The sequence below is a fragment of the Tribolium madens genome, unplaced genomic scaffold (assembly GCF_015345945.1).
Source record: "Tribolium madens isolate multiple individuals breed KSU strain unplaced genomic scaffold, Tmad_KSU_1.1 Scaffold_19;HRSCAF=116;Tcas5.2_LG9, whole genome shotgun sequence".
In the NCBI taxonomy this organism is placed as follows: domain Eukaryota; kingdom Metazoa; phylum Arthropoda; class Insecta; order Coleoptera; family Tenebrionidae; genus Tribolium; species Tribolium madens.
The window spans coordinates 5,683,697-5,699,070 of NW_025400983.1; the positions used below are offsets into that span (position 1 = coordinate 5,683,697).

The window sequence follows — 15,374 nt, forward strand, 5'->3', positions numbered from 1 at the left end:
CTCGTATCTCTTATAATCACGGAGATCCCCATGGTAGAGCTCGAAAAGCGAACATCTTGTAAAGAGTTTGAATTATTATAAAACATTCTTTTCTAAAGAAAAATATTGCTACTTGCATTAGGCATAAATTCCTTTGGACATCTGTTACTAGAAAAGAAATTATTATTTATTAGAGATATCGCAGCTGAAGCAACTTTTCGTTCATTGATAATTTTTAAATTTTTGAACCATTGTCTGTGTAGTCGATTTAATTTTACTAAATTCCATTTTGAAAGCGTCTTTTCAGAAAGCGCGTTGTCCTAGGCATGTGCCACCCTAAATGCGTATGCGCCACACTAATCGATCCTTACAAAAGTTCACGGTCACACTTTACCAGGAAGTGTGGCACTTTTCATTGACAATTTAGTTCCGAGGATTTTCCACTACTACGCAGCAACTTATGCTAATATATCGATTAGTAAACTAGTGCTAAACTTGATCCAGGACTAGGCAACGTAAATTTGTTTTTGTAATTGTAAATCTTGCTGTTTCATTTCTGAAATTTTGCGACTCATAACAACATGTCTAAAGAGATATAGATAGATGTTTGGTCTCAACTCTCAACACTCGATAAACATGAGTTGAGTTGAGAAAAACGGAGTTTAGACGTCAATGATCTAAATGCATCCTCGGACACGTGATTAATATTTATGTTTTTGTTTTCATGTTTGATTTTGTTGTAATCGTGAGCATTATTAACTGTAAAGAATTGGAACTGCAAAGGATGAGACGAAATAACAAAAATATGCATGATATTTTTACCCGCTTGAAGCAAACAATTAGATTGACAATTTGTAACACGTAATTTATATTTTTTGCTTGCTCGTAACTTATTTATTAATTTGTGCCAACTAGCGACTCTACTACATTGAACAATTTTCAGTTCCTTGATAAATGAAGAGATTTCTTTATGAATTTCAAATAAAAGTATAATAAAGAGATATTTATCAAAACACAATATCGAATCTAATGCTTCCACTTGATTTGCCATTTGGAATAAGGATTTTTGTTTGGAATCACAAATTACCTACTAACTCAATTGTTATGTTATACTCATGTTATGAACCTCATTGTCTGCGATAGTGAAATGATTAGATTAAACATGAAATAATTTGGAATTGTTATGTTTAATGAGCCGCTTGATTTGACAAGCTTAATCCAGAATCTACTAGTGAAACTAGTGTTAACAAAGGAAGAAATAAAAATCAATTGTAAACCAGAAAGATGAATGACATGTTTAAAAGCCGACACAATTGCTGTAGGTGTAATGATAGCTTAAAGTTAAAGGAATAACAGTAATAACACAAGGCGACAAAAAAAAGTCATGTCGTGACAACTTAACAAATTTTATATAATTTTGTTCGTCTCAGTGAGACAAATCAAATTGCACTAAAAAAAATTTCAAAAAGTCCACACACTGTGAACTAATTTTTTTTTCTAATTTAAATGAATTTAAAATACTTTAACTTTAAAAAAACATTACTCAATAACTATTAGGCCGATTTCCTTCAAATAAAGATCGTTCTAAAGGAATGATTTTGCCCTTTAGGATGATATGAAATTTGAAACTGAATATTGGCAAACTTTTGTTCGAACAGTGTTCGAAGAAGTTCGAAGTAAATCGAAATAATCTAAGAAAACCCTACGAGTAAATTTTTTTTCATTATTACCATCGTGTAGAGCATCTCTTTATTAGTTGTAATCCTAATTTTCAAAAAAATATACCGAGTAGTTTTCAAGATATGATTTTTTGAAGTTAAGGTTTGCCAATCAAGCAAGGAGAAATGCATGTTAATCTTACTTAAATTGCATTTTTATAAAAGTATTTGTTTTAAGACTCTTCTTTTGCTTAAAAATGGTCAATTGCATCTTCTTTGTTCTAATTAGAATAAACAAAAACTGTTTGTTTACTTAAAACAAATAAAGAGTACCTACGTATTAATTAAAGCAAATAAAGAGTTTTTTTGTTGTAAAAATGACCACTAATCATTGATAAAAGAGGATCTAGAAGTTTAAGGCACGAGCCTTAAATATAAGGCCAAATCTTTTTCAAATCAAATCACTTTCCATTCAGATTTCGACTTGTTCACTTTGTTCTAGTTTTCTGAACTTTTTTTTTTGAAAATGTTCTGAGCAAATGCTTTCTCATCACTTTCGAGTGATGTTAAATACAATAAGTCACCTGATTTATTTTATTGGTACATTCTACGATTAACTAACTAGAATAGCTAGAAGGTAGTAGTTGTTGTGATAGCAACTGACTTATTGCATTCAACATCAGTAGAAAGTGATGAGAAAGCATATGCTGAGAACATTTTCAAAAAAAAATTCGGAAAGCTAGAACAAAGTGAACAAGTTGGAATCCGAATGGAAGTTTGAAAAAGATTTGTTCTTATATTTAAAGCTACTGCTTTAAACTGCTAGATTCTTTTTGCTCAATAATCAGTAATCATTTTTAGAGCAAAAAACTCTTTATTTGCTTTAATTAGTACGCAGGTACTATTTATTTGTTTTAAGTAAACAAACAGTTTTTGTTTATTCTAATTAGAACAAAGAAGGTGCAATTGACCATTTTTAAGCAAAAGAAGAGTCCTAAAACAAATACTTTTATAAAAATGCAATTTTAAGTAAGATTAGCATGCATTTCTCCTATATGGAGCAATGCTTGATTAGCAAACCTTGTGTAACAGGAATAATATTTGCAATTAGCTAATATTGTAGAAGAAGAAAGAATAACATGTAATAATATCAATATCAAATTGTTTGCTCACTCGGTAAATCAAGCATTTTTTGAAGTTCAAAATATATTTTATTTTTGGGATTTACAAAATTTATAATTTTTTTGATATCCAAAAAAAAATGTTTGAGGTTGCTGTTTCAAAAAAATTTCATGTAGTATTTTGTTGTTTATTAAGTATTTTTTCAGAAATTAAATAATTGAAGTACTTTTTGGGTATCATATACTTAATAATTGGTCCCTCGTTTATAAGATATCCTGTATTACACAACACGAAAAAAAAAATCCAATAGGAACAAAATGAACATTATTCACATTTCATCATTATAGGACAGTTTAATACAACATCCTGATTCAACAAGATTCACTTCTTGGCTGCGTTCCTAGACTTTTTAATAATAATAATTGCAGTAAATATGAGTAGAGTGAAAATAATTTAAGATATAACATAATTTAAGCGAAATAAATTTTATATTAGACTATATGACAAAATAATCAAATTTTTCTCTTATGCACCTGTGCCACAAGCCCAAGAGCCAAATTTTAAATTAAACGTGGCCAAAATCTAAGAATACTTAGTATATGAATAAAAAGTTATATAATTAATCACATGGGAACATCAGATGACGTTCAAACAAAATTCACAAATTCCGATTATCACTCTGGTATGTCATGACTAATGTAGCAATATTAATTAAAGTATTTATTATAAATGTTTAGACCATCGACTTTCCGATAACCTTCGACTAAACATCTGGCGAGTTACAATAAGTGAACACATGTTTACCAATTTACATATTTTACAATAATAAAAAATAATGACTGTATCAAACTCTAATCGAGTAGACTCCTCGGTATCAACTGTTTGAATTCGTGGTAGGTCATGGCTAAAATTTTTGGCACGCTTCAATAGACATGCAGTTGCACAGATGCAAGTGCAATCAAGGTTGTGTCGATGAATATTATTATTTGGTGGTGATTTTCCAATATGTAAAATGAATTAAACATTTTATTCGCAAAATCTCACTTTAAAATTCTCAGAATGAAGTAATGCAGTCTTGGGACAGCTAAACACCATTAAAAATTTATTTATTGACTTCATTCTGTTTGTTAACAAAACAACAAATTTATTTAATTTTAACAAAAACTAATTAGGAAATGTAGATTTTAACGTACAGGGTGTTAAGTAAAATATATGGTTGTTTGTATAACGAGGCACTAAAGTTAAATTTTTATTGTGTCAACTTTATAGACGATTTCAGTTAATGACAAATGAGTCCGCAAAAGTGCCATTTTACAGACTAGTTTGGGCTTGGAGATTGGTTAAATTGAACTAGCCTAGGAATATGACTGTGTTTTTTTGTAATGTAACAAAGCTAAGTTTAAATCTAAATTCTATGAATGTTAAATAAATAGCAAAATTAATTGATGTTTACGAAAAATTTGACTTATTTTCAGCGTTGGCACCTGTGCTGTATGTTCAGGCCTAATTAATAACCCTGAAAACTTACATAACTTTGAGTTGTTTGAAAATAATAACAAGAATAATATAGTTGATGGAAAAATATTTTTTTTGTAGATACAAATAAGATTTTTCTGCTTCAGGGATGTTTTTACTATACAGGGTGTTTACAGTCTTGGAGTTGAAAATTGACCTAGTAATAGAAGAGTACAGAAATACTGTAACCGAGAAAAAAACTCACACAATTGTGATTATCAAGAATGTTATTTAACTCCAAAATATAATACACGGTTTGAGGGTCACTGGAATTATTTCCTTGTTGAAATAAAATTGTATTGTTGCAACAGATTAAAAAATCGTATCCATGACAATGAAAGAGAAAAGTCACTTCATAGTTTTGACACTGTCATCATTTGATTTGCTTTTGCATTAGTTTTTATCAAAATTCGATGATCTTCTGTTTAATCTCTTTCACCGACTGGTTTCCAATAGGTTTCATTCGTTTTTCTTAATTTTTCTCAAAATTTATGAACATGTATGGCAAAATAATAAAATAATGTCGTGATTATGATTTACGATGAAACACAAGGTAATGATACTAATGGCCATTGTCGCAACACAAGCAGCAGTTCTCAGACAAATAGTGTAAAATGAATAATTTCCTTTAACATCGTGAATTTTTGTTTTAAATATCGTATTAGTTTTCTTAGTTTTCTTCAACCGTGAATATCATCTCATTTAAATTTCAACCTCAAGACCGTAAACACCCTGTATACAAGCTATTATTTTTAATATTTGTATAAGTTAATTAATTTTCATTTACCTATAAACATGGTTGAATTTTTTTCTTTATTAAATTTTTTTAAAGCGATGTTATTTTGCTTCTAGAAAAATGCGATTGTTTTTTAAATTTGTTTTAAATTCATTAAAAAGTTTTTGAGATCTGGATTTTTTTTAATAGTAATCTACTACATATTAATTTTTTTGATATTTAATAACATTTGGATAATACTAGATAATAATGAGGAATAATTGCCTCATGAAACCCAACAAGTAACCTAGTTTTTAAAATTCTTTCGTCTCGTCGCCGCCACCATGCCCACGCAAAAACCGGTAATCGTCTTCGCCTTAAAGAATTTTGAGTCGCTATAAACTGAAATATTGCTTGTTGAAATGAAAAATTGAGATTTTTGCAAAGTTGATCACGGAATTAAGTGATAAAATTATTTTGAATGTGGCGTCGACTAGACTCAATTTTTGTATAAATCATTTTTGTGACGGTTTACTCAGCCAAAATGCGCCTCAGATTTTGTTTTCGGAATAGAATCGTTGACACAAATATCCGCAATCTTTTTAATAAATAAATAGCTTTTAGTTAGAAATACTCCAAGGTTCTTATCTAGGATCAATTATAAACCCTTTTGTATGTATTGGCAACTGATCATTTTTTTGTTTTTGATTGATTCAAGTACGTTTTTTATGGCGTCGTTGAATGATTGCTGAAACGTCTGAGAGTCTGAAACATTTCACTTTGATTTTATACGTTTTACCTTGAAGATAAAAACAGCCAAAAAAATATTTAGAAAAAATCAAAATTAGCCAAAATCACCGAATATAAATGATCAAAATTAATTTTAGCATTGGCATTTAACATTTGGGGTGTTGCCTCTTGCATCATTAAAACAAAGTCGTCAAAAGAAAAAAACAACAAGCGGATATACCACATATCTGACGTGGTCTCCTTTTCAAAATAGATGCAGCCGACTATTTCTGTTTCTATGATTTAATTTTAAACTGTCTGCAAATATGTTCATGTTTATTGCTCCCATTGTTTATTCTATTTTGAAATTCATTTTTAGGAGGGTCGTCGAAAGCGAAAACAACAAGAGGACAAATCCTTGTTTTGGCTTTTTACAAGTTTCACTTTTATTTTCCGTTTTCTGCGACATTGACATTTTATGTTATTAATAGTAATTGTTTTTGTGTAAAACTGGGGTCAGTTTTCCCATTATTTTGAGGGTCTGTGTTAACAAAAAAGCGATTTTATCTTTTGTGTGTCGAGGAATATTGTGTTAAAACAGGTTTACAGGATACAGGATGCGCCAAAACTTGCGCCCCAAAGAAAAATGGTAAGGTAAGATGCCAGGAACATGGAAAAAATTCTATCTGTAGTTATGAGAGTTTAAATTTTGCACTTTGACTCTATTTATTTCTGTTGGAAAAATAATGTTCCAAGTTTTTTTTGCTATAAAGACTATTAGAAGAGGAAACAAGGATAAGGAAGCTATATCCTAAATTGTTACTTTGTGGCTTTTATTGGCAACATTTTTATACCTTTACTAAATAATTGTAAAAAAACATACAAAATCTTCAGTATCATTAAATACACATAAAAAATGTCATATTTTTTAAACATTTGTACTATATGTTCCTAGTATTTTATATCTTATCCTACTTGAAATTTTTCTCTGGGGCGTGAGTTCTAATTTACCCGGTATGTATTTAAATTTAATTAGATGAGGCAGAAGTCAGGGACTCTCGCCTCTTTCTGGAAAAACTTAAACAAATAAAAAAATGTTTCACATTTCGTAACACTGTGTATGAGTTCGGAACCGTTTATTCTCAACTTTTACATAAATGAGGTTATCTAGTATGTAAAATTCGTAACTTCTAGCGCCACCTAGTAAACTAAGAATGAACCTGTAAGCTACACCTAAGTCCTAAAGTTTGTCGAAGGAAATAAAATCTCAATCATCTACCGTGAGGTACAGGTATAGTTGGTACCAACAATATTTGAGACTCATTATAGAATAAGACGATTACCCCCCACGGTGGTTAATGGGGTTTGCGGTAGAGATGCCATTAACAAATTTGCATTTCTTAGGACAGGCACGTTTCAAAGGTTTGTAGGAAGAGATGGTCCGTAACAGAAATTTGTTTTTGGGCTTTCATAAAAAAAAATTTAATATTCAGCTATATTTTGAGATTGTTTCTTTACAAATCTGCATTATCACTTTAACATTAAATTAATATATAAACTTCCAAATCTTTGCCTGTAATAAATTAAAAGCCTACCACGAAAATTCCGGAATACGGCTCTTTTGTAAATCTTCAGGGTAGTACCACCAGCAGTGAAAAATTATTACGGCTGACCGCAAGTCTGCTTAATCCTCAATAAAACTTTGCATACGTCAATCTCAAATATTCCTGGTGACGACTATAATAGTTATTCAAGGTACAAAAAAATTACTCCAGTGAAAGTTACCCCAGGAGTCCGTAGATCGCGTGGGGTACTTTTCTTAACTAACTTATTTATAATATACACGTGTGCCATACAAAACTTTATGAAACACTTCTTAATGCATTTTTTCATGTGACATATTATTAAGTTTAAATCCTTAAATTGTCATGTTCAAATTACCTGTTTATTATAAAAATTAGTGCAAAATAATTATATATTCCTTTCGAAAAATACTTTTATAAATATGTTGCGTGCCGAAGAGGCTTTGATAGTACCGTGCAATCAAAAAAAAAATAAAAATAAATTAGAGTAGGAGTCGAAAAACTATTTACTACTATTAGTATTATTTATTTCTGTTGAAAAAATAATTTTATTTTTTAGTCTTTTTTCTACAGACTATTAGAAGAGAAAACAAGGAAGCTGTAGGTATCCTAAATTGTAACTCTGTTTAATGTTTTTGTGGCTTTTATTGGCAAAATGTTTGTACCTTTTCTAAGTAATTATAAAAAAAACGTGCAAAAAAACGCAAAATTGATATTTTTATAATGTAATTTGGCCTGTTATAAATGCCAATTTTTTGACGTTGTCTTTGTCACAATTTACAATTTCATAATTGTCAGGCATTTTCCAAACTTCTATCAAGTTTTTCCACGCTTTTGTATTCGTTTTTCACACTGACTATGACACTGTACTGGTAAGACCACCAAATAAGACGTTTCTTTTGATACTTAATTTTTGTAATCTTTTTGGGAACAACCTTTTTCACACTATGTAGACGAATTTGACAATTTTGTTTATGACAATTTGCGTTTTTTTTGCACTCAAGTGTATACAAGATCATTAGTGCTATTAAATAGATATAAAATATGTCAAATGTCCAAAACTAAATGTCAAAATTTTTTGACGGTTAGAATATTTTAAATATTTTTACCATGCTTCTGGTATCTTATCTCACTTGAAATTTTTCTCTGTACACATACTATGTGCACCAGTACAATATCTTGTACAATTCAAAAATAAACAAGAACAGAAAAATTTATTTAAAGCGCAAGATTTTTTGTCGTGTAAAGAATAGAGAATTCCATCATAATGAAAACTTTGTCACAATTTTTTTTAAGAAGGAAAATGATTGGCCAAGAAAACAAAGTTTTGATCATTTCAAAATTGTATATTTGTAGTTAAAACCTTGCTTAAAAGGCTTAAATAATTAGATGGAACGATAGAAAAAATTCCTGTTCCCTGAGGTGAGAAAATTGACTTTTTAGTTATTATTACTAAAAAGGTTTCAAAAACTTCATTTTCAAATTATCATTATGGAAAAACAAAGGCGTAATCTTATTTTTTGGTTAAATTTTATTAAAACTTGAGAACTTCTTTATACTCGTCGGTGTTCCCTTGTGGTTGGTTGCTGTACTCATTCACGATGTCAAATTTCTTCTTATTGCGCTACTCAACTCAACTTAACATTTCTTCCGCACCACTAGAGGCCGCCTCATTGCAGTTTTCCCATCCATCTATTTTGAAATACTAGATTGGCGCGCAAGTTGAGCAACATGAAACCAGATAGTTTGTCAGTCGCGCATCAACTTGGGTAATGTAAAGAGCGCGAAGTATAATTTGAAACATGTGCACTGCCCTCACGAACCATTTCTAGCTTTGACCAATATTTTCCCCAATTTTTTATATAATGAAATATCCCGAACCGAATCGATCGATTTTCTGAACTTTCCTCTCCCGTTAAAATTAAAAAAAAAATGTGTCCGTGCAAATTGTGTGTGTTGTGTGTTTTCGTGTTATGTGTATACACAGTGACCGCTTTTAACGTCGATAGCTTCAATTACGCTTCTTACCAAGTGCCCAGTTACGACGGTCATGATTCCATGTTCGGATTCAGCATAACCCTCCACCGGGAAAGAAGCACAGGATGGTAGGTCCTATTTGTAGGAAAAGTGTTAATTTTCATAACCCGTTGACCAAAAATAGCTAGAGTTAAATTTAAACATTGCTCACTGCAATTTTTTCTCGATATTTTGCAAATTCCGACCGGATTTCCTTGATTTGGGGACCTTCTGGTGAACACATGTTGGGCCCTTAGGGAAGAACCCAAACACGTGTTTGGACTGTTGGCGATTTCGCGCCGGATGTGGACACCAGCGGCGTCGGGGTGCTGGCGCTCGCCCAACATTGAATAAATTTAGCGATTTTGTACAGGAAGTCGATACAGTGCAATCTCGTTTTGATAAAATAACATTAAATGAAAGTTGTGCTAGCCTCGGGGACGGTGAAATGGGGGCGGTTTGAGGCTGAGCATTATTCTCACTGACCTTGCATTATTGCCAATATATACGATGTGTTGCAATGTCGCCTCAGGTTATTGTGTCAAGTGCTAATATTAATATCATCTGCTATTCAAATTAACACTTTCTGTTTTTTGGCAACAGTTTACACTTTCGCTTATCAAGTCAAAGAAATCAACAAAGTCTACTATTTTTAAATCTGTTCTCTCCTTTCTGTGTTTTTCGACTCTAGATCGAGATTTAAATAGACTCCTATGTTGTGTGAAGATTATCTTTTTGTGGTCAGAGTTAATCTAACGGTTTTCTAAATCCTACTTAACATCTTATAGAAAATAGAATAGTGTTTGGTATTTTAAAAATTACAGACAAGAGCTATTGTTTCTATTGTACCCATAATAAAAGTCAATTTTTCTTATAATAAAATGAATCTTTTCGATTGAATACATACTGTTTGTGCAGAAATAGCTTTAAATTGATTTTGACAATCAAAACAACAAATTGTTGTAGTTGTAAGACTTATAGCCATTACACAATAGAAGATAAGACAGGATACAACCAAGAAATGGTCAGCAATAAAGATTGTATACATGATTGGAGAATTCCTCCGAGGTGTTGAAATATCACAATAAAAAGTATGTACTTAATGGGATGTTTTTTTTTGGTTGAGCCATTTTGTTTAGAAAATTAAAATTGGGAAAAGACAAAGAGCGATGGATTTTTAATTTTTTGATTTTGGGTTCTGCACATTTTTTTAAATGCCAACCGATTTTTCACCCAAAATTAAATTTTCAAATCGTTTTTTTTACCAAAAAAGCAAAATTTAATATTTTTTTTTAAGTAAATAGGAAGGAAGGATTAGTTTCATAATTCTTCCTCACTTTGTATACGTAGTATTATGAAATTAGAAGCAATATTTTTAAAATTCGTATTCAACATTAATTTATTACCTCGCTGGATCAAATAGAAGATTGATTGCTTGGTAATATAATAAGATGACAGTATCGATGTCTTTATCCTAAATTAAAATATTACACGACACGATAATGTTGGATAAGCATGACTGCAAATATAATATCGGAAGCAATATTAATTGCAAGCATCAACAGTTCATACATTTATATAATAAGCAACTTAGAAATTAGTATTAAACGAAAATCTAACAAGCAAATCTTAATTGCATAACTGTTTTGTAATGGTTAACTAACTATTAAGTATATTCAGGAAGGCTGTATGTAAAAAAAACAAGATTTTTTTGTTATTATGCTTTTCTTAAGAGACTTGGTCTTAAGAAAAGAAAAAAAACGGAAAAACAATGTATCTATTTATTAACCAATTGTCTTTCTTATAGTTAAATCTTTTTTATAGTTAAAAATAGTTAATTTTTTGATTAGTATTATTAAGAGTTAGGGCAAAAAGCAAATAAACATCAACATCAGATTTAAATTATCTATTTAATGGTCCAAACCCGGAGGTACAGTATTTTTCATAACTCAAAAACCATATGTCAAAACGGTTTATATGTACAGGCGAATTCTACGAGGCGAATTTTACATATTGTTAATAATTGTTTTTGATAAGTTTGAAAAAAAAATATTTGTTGGTCATAATCGAATATAGTGACTATGCTCATAACCCTATTTTTGGCTTTATTACTCAATATCTCAAAAACTACTCATCGTAGAGCATTTTAACCTGTTGCAACGTAATTTTACGTCTAGAATGCCATATTTCAAGCCTTTTTGCGATAAAAAGTTGTTCGACCATTATTACGTTACAATCTGCGAAATCTCAAAATTATTTTTTTAACTCGACCCAGTAACATTTTATACACAATTCTGAGTCTATTGCAACGTTTTTATATTTTTGTTAAGTCTCTTGGACTCCTTGGAATACATTTGGTTTCATTTTGAAGATTTTAATTTCTTCAATTTTTGACAACATTTTCTTCGATTTTTGTTACCCGGAGCGTATGTCAGCTAATAACATTAAAATTTCATTTAATAACTGTTTTATGTTTGGTATCGTTGAAAAGCATTTTTAATTTCCTATCTTAAAAAAAGATCATAGTTCTGCAATAAATAGTTATTGAGAAAATTCGCTGGTAAAACCAAAATACTAAAAATATTAATACGACAATAACTATCAAGAATTTTGCGGTTTTCTTGACACCAATTAACTTCACGGAACATTTTACATACGTATAGTACAAAACATAAACTGTTTTCAATATACATTAGCCGCAATTAACAAAATAAGAACGAGTAAGATGAATTAAATTACATAATATTTCTCAAAAGACAATACAATTATCTTAAGCATAGGAATGACTTTTATTATTTTATTTTCTACTGGTTTGTCATCAAAATAATTTATGTTCCAAGAACCACATTTAAACTTTATACATATACTGGGTGTCTCAACTAAAACTCTACGGACCAATATTTCATTAATTAGTAGAGAAATGTAATTTATTTTCTTGAAAATGCTAATCTAAATCTGTAGTAGTTCATATTTCACAATAAACCTTTCTCTCCGTTATACAGTACCAGCAAAAAGACCGTATTTATCATACACGAACACCATTTATTACCCCCATGACATAAAAGGGACGTGTTTTATACTTCTTGCACATCTTAACTTTACATCTCGAAGGCGGTTTAATCCACTTCTTGTCGTTATTCAAGTGTGTACAAGATGTTGAAGATCCGGGTTGTAAATTACGGTACCTTATGGATGCTTTTAAGCTGAAGATTTAGTCTAGAGCTTTGTGCTTTTGTCTTTTATATATTAAAAACTTTAATTTGTTGTTATCTACCCAGAGGATTCATAAGCAATTTCCGGGTGGTACACATCAAATATTAGTTTAGTGATGCAATAATTGCTCTAAATTTTAATTAATATTTGGGTAACTTTATGATATATCTGATAAAGATTGTTGCATCGAGATTACGTAAGTTGGTGCACTGTGTTACGTCAAGGTAATGGGCACAAGGCGAGGTTATGACGATAAATGACAACGTTTAAAACGGGTGCAGTGTGAACTATTTTATGTCAAAATGAATACAAGGGTTTGAGCTGAAGTGGTAGTTAATTTTTATACGAGAAGTGACACAAAGCACATATTTTCAAACGGTTTCAAAAAATTATCACCCAAAGTGAAATTGTTCCTTGTTACTATTTAAGTTATGTTGATGTTTTAGTCATTGTTACTTCACATAAATATCTAGAGGCACTATGAAAGTATCTTCTGATTTAAGAATTTTATGATTCTAATTTTTTTCAAAATAAATTTGAAAAATATGGCAACATTCTTGTTGAAAAAATTTACACAATATTTTTAACACAAAAAGGCAACATTAGAGACATTTGCTAACATTTTGCCAAATAAAAACTTTATTTTAGGTCACACAAAAACAAATAAATTAATACAAAAGATAAAAATGTGAGCAAGTTTTTCTTCAATTACGAGATTATTAACTTCAAACATTGCATCTAATTACTCATTAGGATGATTAGAAACAAACAAAACAGCGTCAATGTACTTGTTAAGGCGACGAAAATCGAGAAATTTCGTGGGATGGCATTTGGAGAGCTGAAACTTCTTGATTTTTGTTACTGATGTAAAAAATTAAAACAGATTTAATACAAAATTTCTTGAAATCTGATTGTTTTGATTTAAAAAAAATATTTAAGTATTTGATTTGGCTTGAATAAATCTGGTTTACAGGTTTTAAAATAGGTATGTACCTACAATATTTTGCCATTTTTTACATGTTTTAAATACCTGTCTTGTATTTTTGTAATAAAAAAAATAGAAATTTGAGATTATTTAATAATCATAAAGACATTTAATGTGCCAATTTTAGCTTTTCATTGTATAAATAAATAGTGATTTCTATGCTTTTTACAAATAAATCATTCAAAGTATTATTTGTAAAAACGAAAAAATAATAGCAATTATAATAAAAAAAATATATGAAAAGAAGAATTAATAATTTCTCAAGTGGTAAATCATTATTAAATATTAAAAAAAATAAAATAATGAAACATATAAGTTCAATTAATTTTTTTTGTGTTAAACGCAGTTTTAAGTGATCTTGACTTTTTGTACGATGGCAAAACTTAGCACAAACATAATTGAGCTTATTGTCTGCAACGTTTAGATTTGTTACATTTATAGTTTTAAGCGCACATTTTCCTGAAAAATTTAAATAAATGAAAACAGAGATTCAAACCTGTTTTCAGGAACTTCGATTATGTTATTATTATGGAGCAAGAAATCGAAAAGTTGGGCCCATTTATTTGTTCGTTATACAACATAAAAGACGTAGACATAAGTCTTTTTATTTTAGTGTACATATTATGAACTGTACAATATTTGTACGCCGCTAAAAATACATACATTAGCATTGATTTCATAGAAAATTGAGTTAACATTTTTTGTGCTAAGTAGAAGAAATACTTTTTCTTACATCATTTTTATTTCATGGATCATTTTGTAAATCATGTTTTTGTGGTTTGCAGTTTTTTTTGCACATTTAACATCTAAATATTGTTCCTTGGTAAATATTCAGTCATACTGGAAATTTGGTTACGTAAGATTATCTGCACTCCACTTTCATAATTTGCATCTTTGTATTCTAACAGTTTTCAAGGTAACGAGTGTAAAATCATGTCAATTTTCTTTAAAATGAATGACGTCATTCTTGGGAGTGTCATTTCTGTATCATGTAGCTGAAATAAGAATGAACCTCAACAAAACAGAAAACTTGCCAAAACCAGTCCATCGTAATGAATCACAGTTGGCACATCTTCAAATTTTGCTTCCAAGTTTAACTCTCCATGAGCCATGAAAGTTTAGTCTTCGTACACCTGAATCGTCCCGAATTTGCACAAATGTTACATAACTCAGCGCAAGACGAGTTTAAAACCGTCATAAAAAGGTGTACAGCGCGTCTTCGACGAAGGTCGGCAAATACAGTAGAAATTCTTCGTTTTTTCGCATTCGACTTCTGAAGAATCGCTCCGAGTCCTGTCTGAATTAATTAATTTTTCCGCATCGTTTCGTCGTCGTGTTGTTTACACGGGGCATTTGACATTCACTGCTTATGGCATTTAGGTTTGTCGGTCCTAATATGGCGTGTGACGTCAACTCCAATGCAAGTTTCTTCTTTCGTGTGCGGTATGAGAGGCGGTGTGACCCGATTTAGCGGAAAAAATGCCACATGCTCGTTTAATTATTGACGATTTGCTGAATGTGTGAAGTTTGATGGTCGGTATGTGTCGACGAGTTATTGGAGTCGGAAAAGTCGCGGGGGCTTGGCGTTAGCCTAGTTTTAGCTATAATGGGCCCTCGTAAAAGAGGAGAGTGGACATTGGGAAAATATGGTTTATGGCCATTGATCCGGCAATGGAGACAGAGGCGGACTTGTTTTTAAAAAATATATTCTAAAATTTCTTGTTAAATTATTGTGAAACACAAGGTTGTTGAATTGAAAGAAAAAACTCAATGTAGTGTTTGAATTTTATTTAAAAAGAAACCTTTTTTCCTAGCCTTTACGAGATTAAAAATAGATAAATATTTTTTTTTAATTTAGT

At 30.4% G+C, this 15,374-nt stretch overlaps 1 protein-coding gene across 2 annotated transcripts in view; it reads left to right on the top strand.

The window, feature by feature from the left end:
• Nucleotides 1–9,063: 9,063 nt before the first annotated feature.
• LOC123014408 (integrin alpha-PS2) overlaps nt 9,064–15,374 on the top strand; it is a 71,012-nt gene continuing 64,701 nt past the window's right edge. For both annotated transcript variants that reach the window (XM_044413509.1, XM_044413519.1), the window contains exon 1: nt 9,064–9,406. In XM_044413509.1, the coding sequence (XP_044269444.1) occupies nt 9,234–9,406 (173 nt within the window). In that variant the 5' untranslated portion in view covers nt 9,064–9,233. The remainder of the gene's footprint in view (nt 9,407–15,374) is intronic.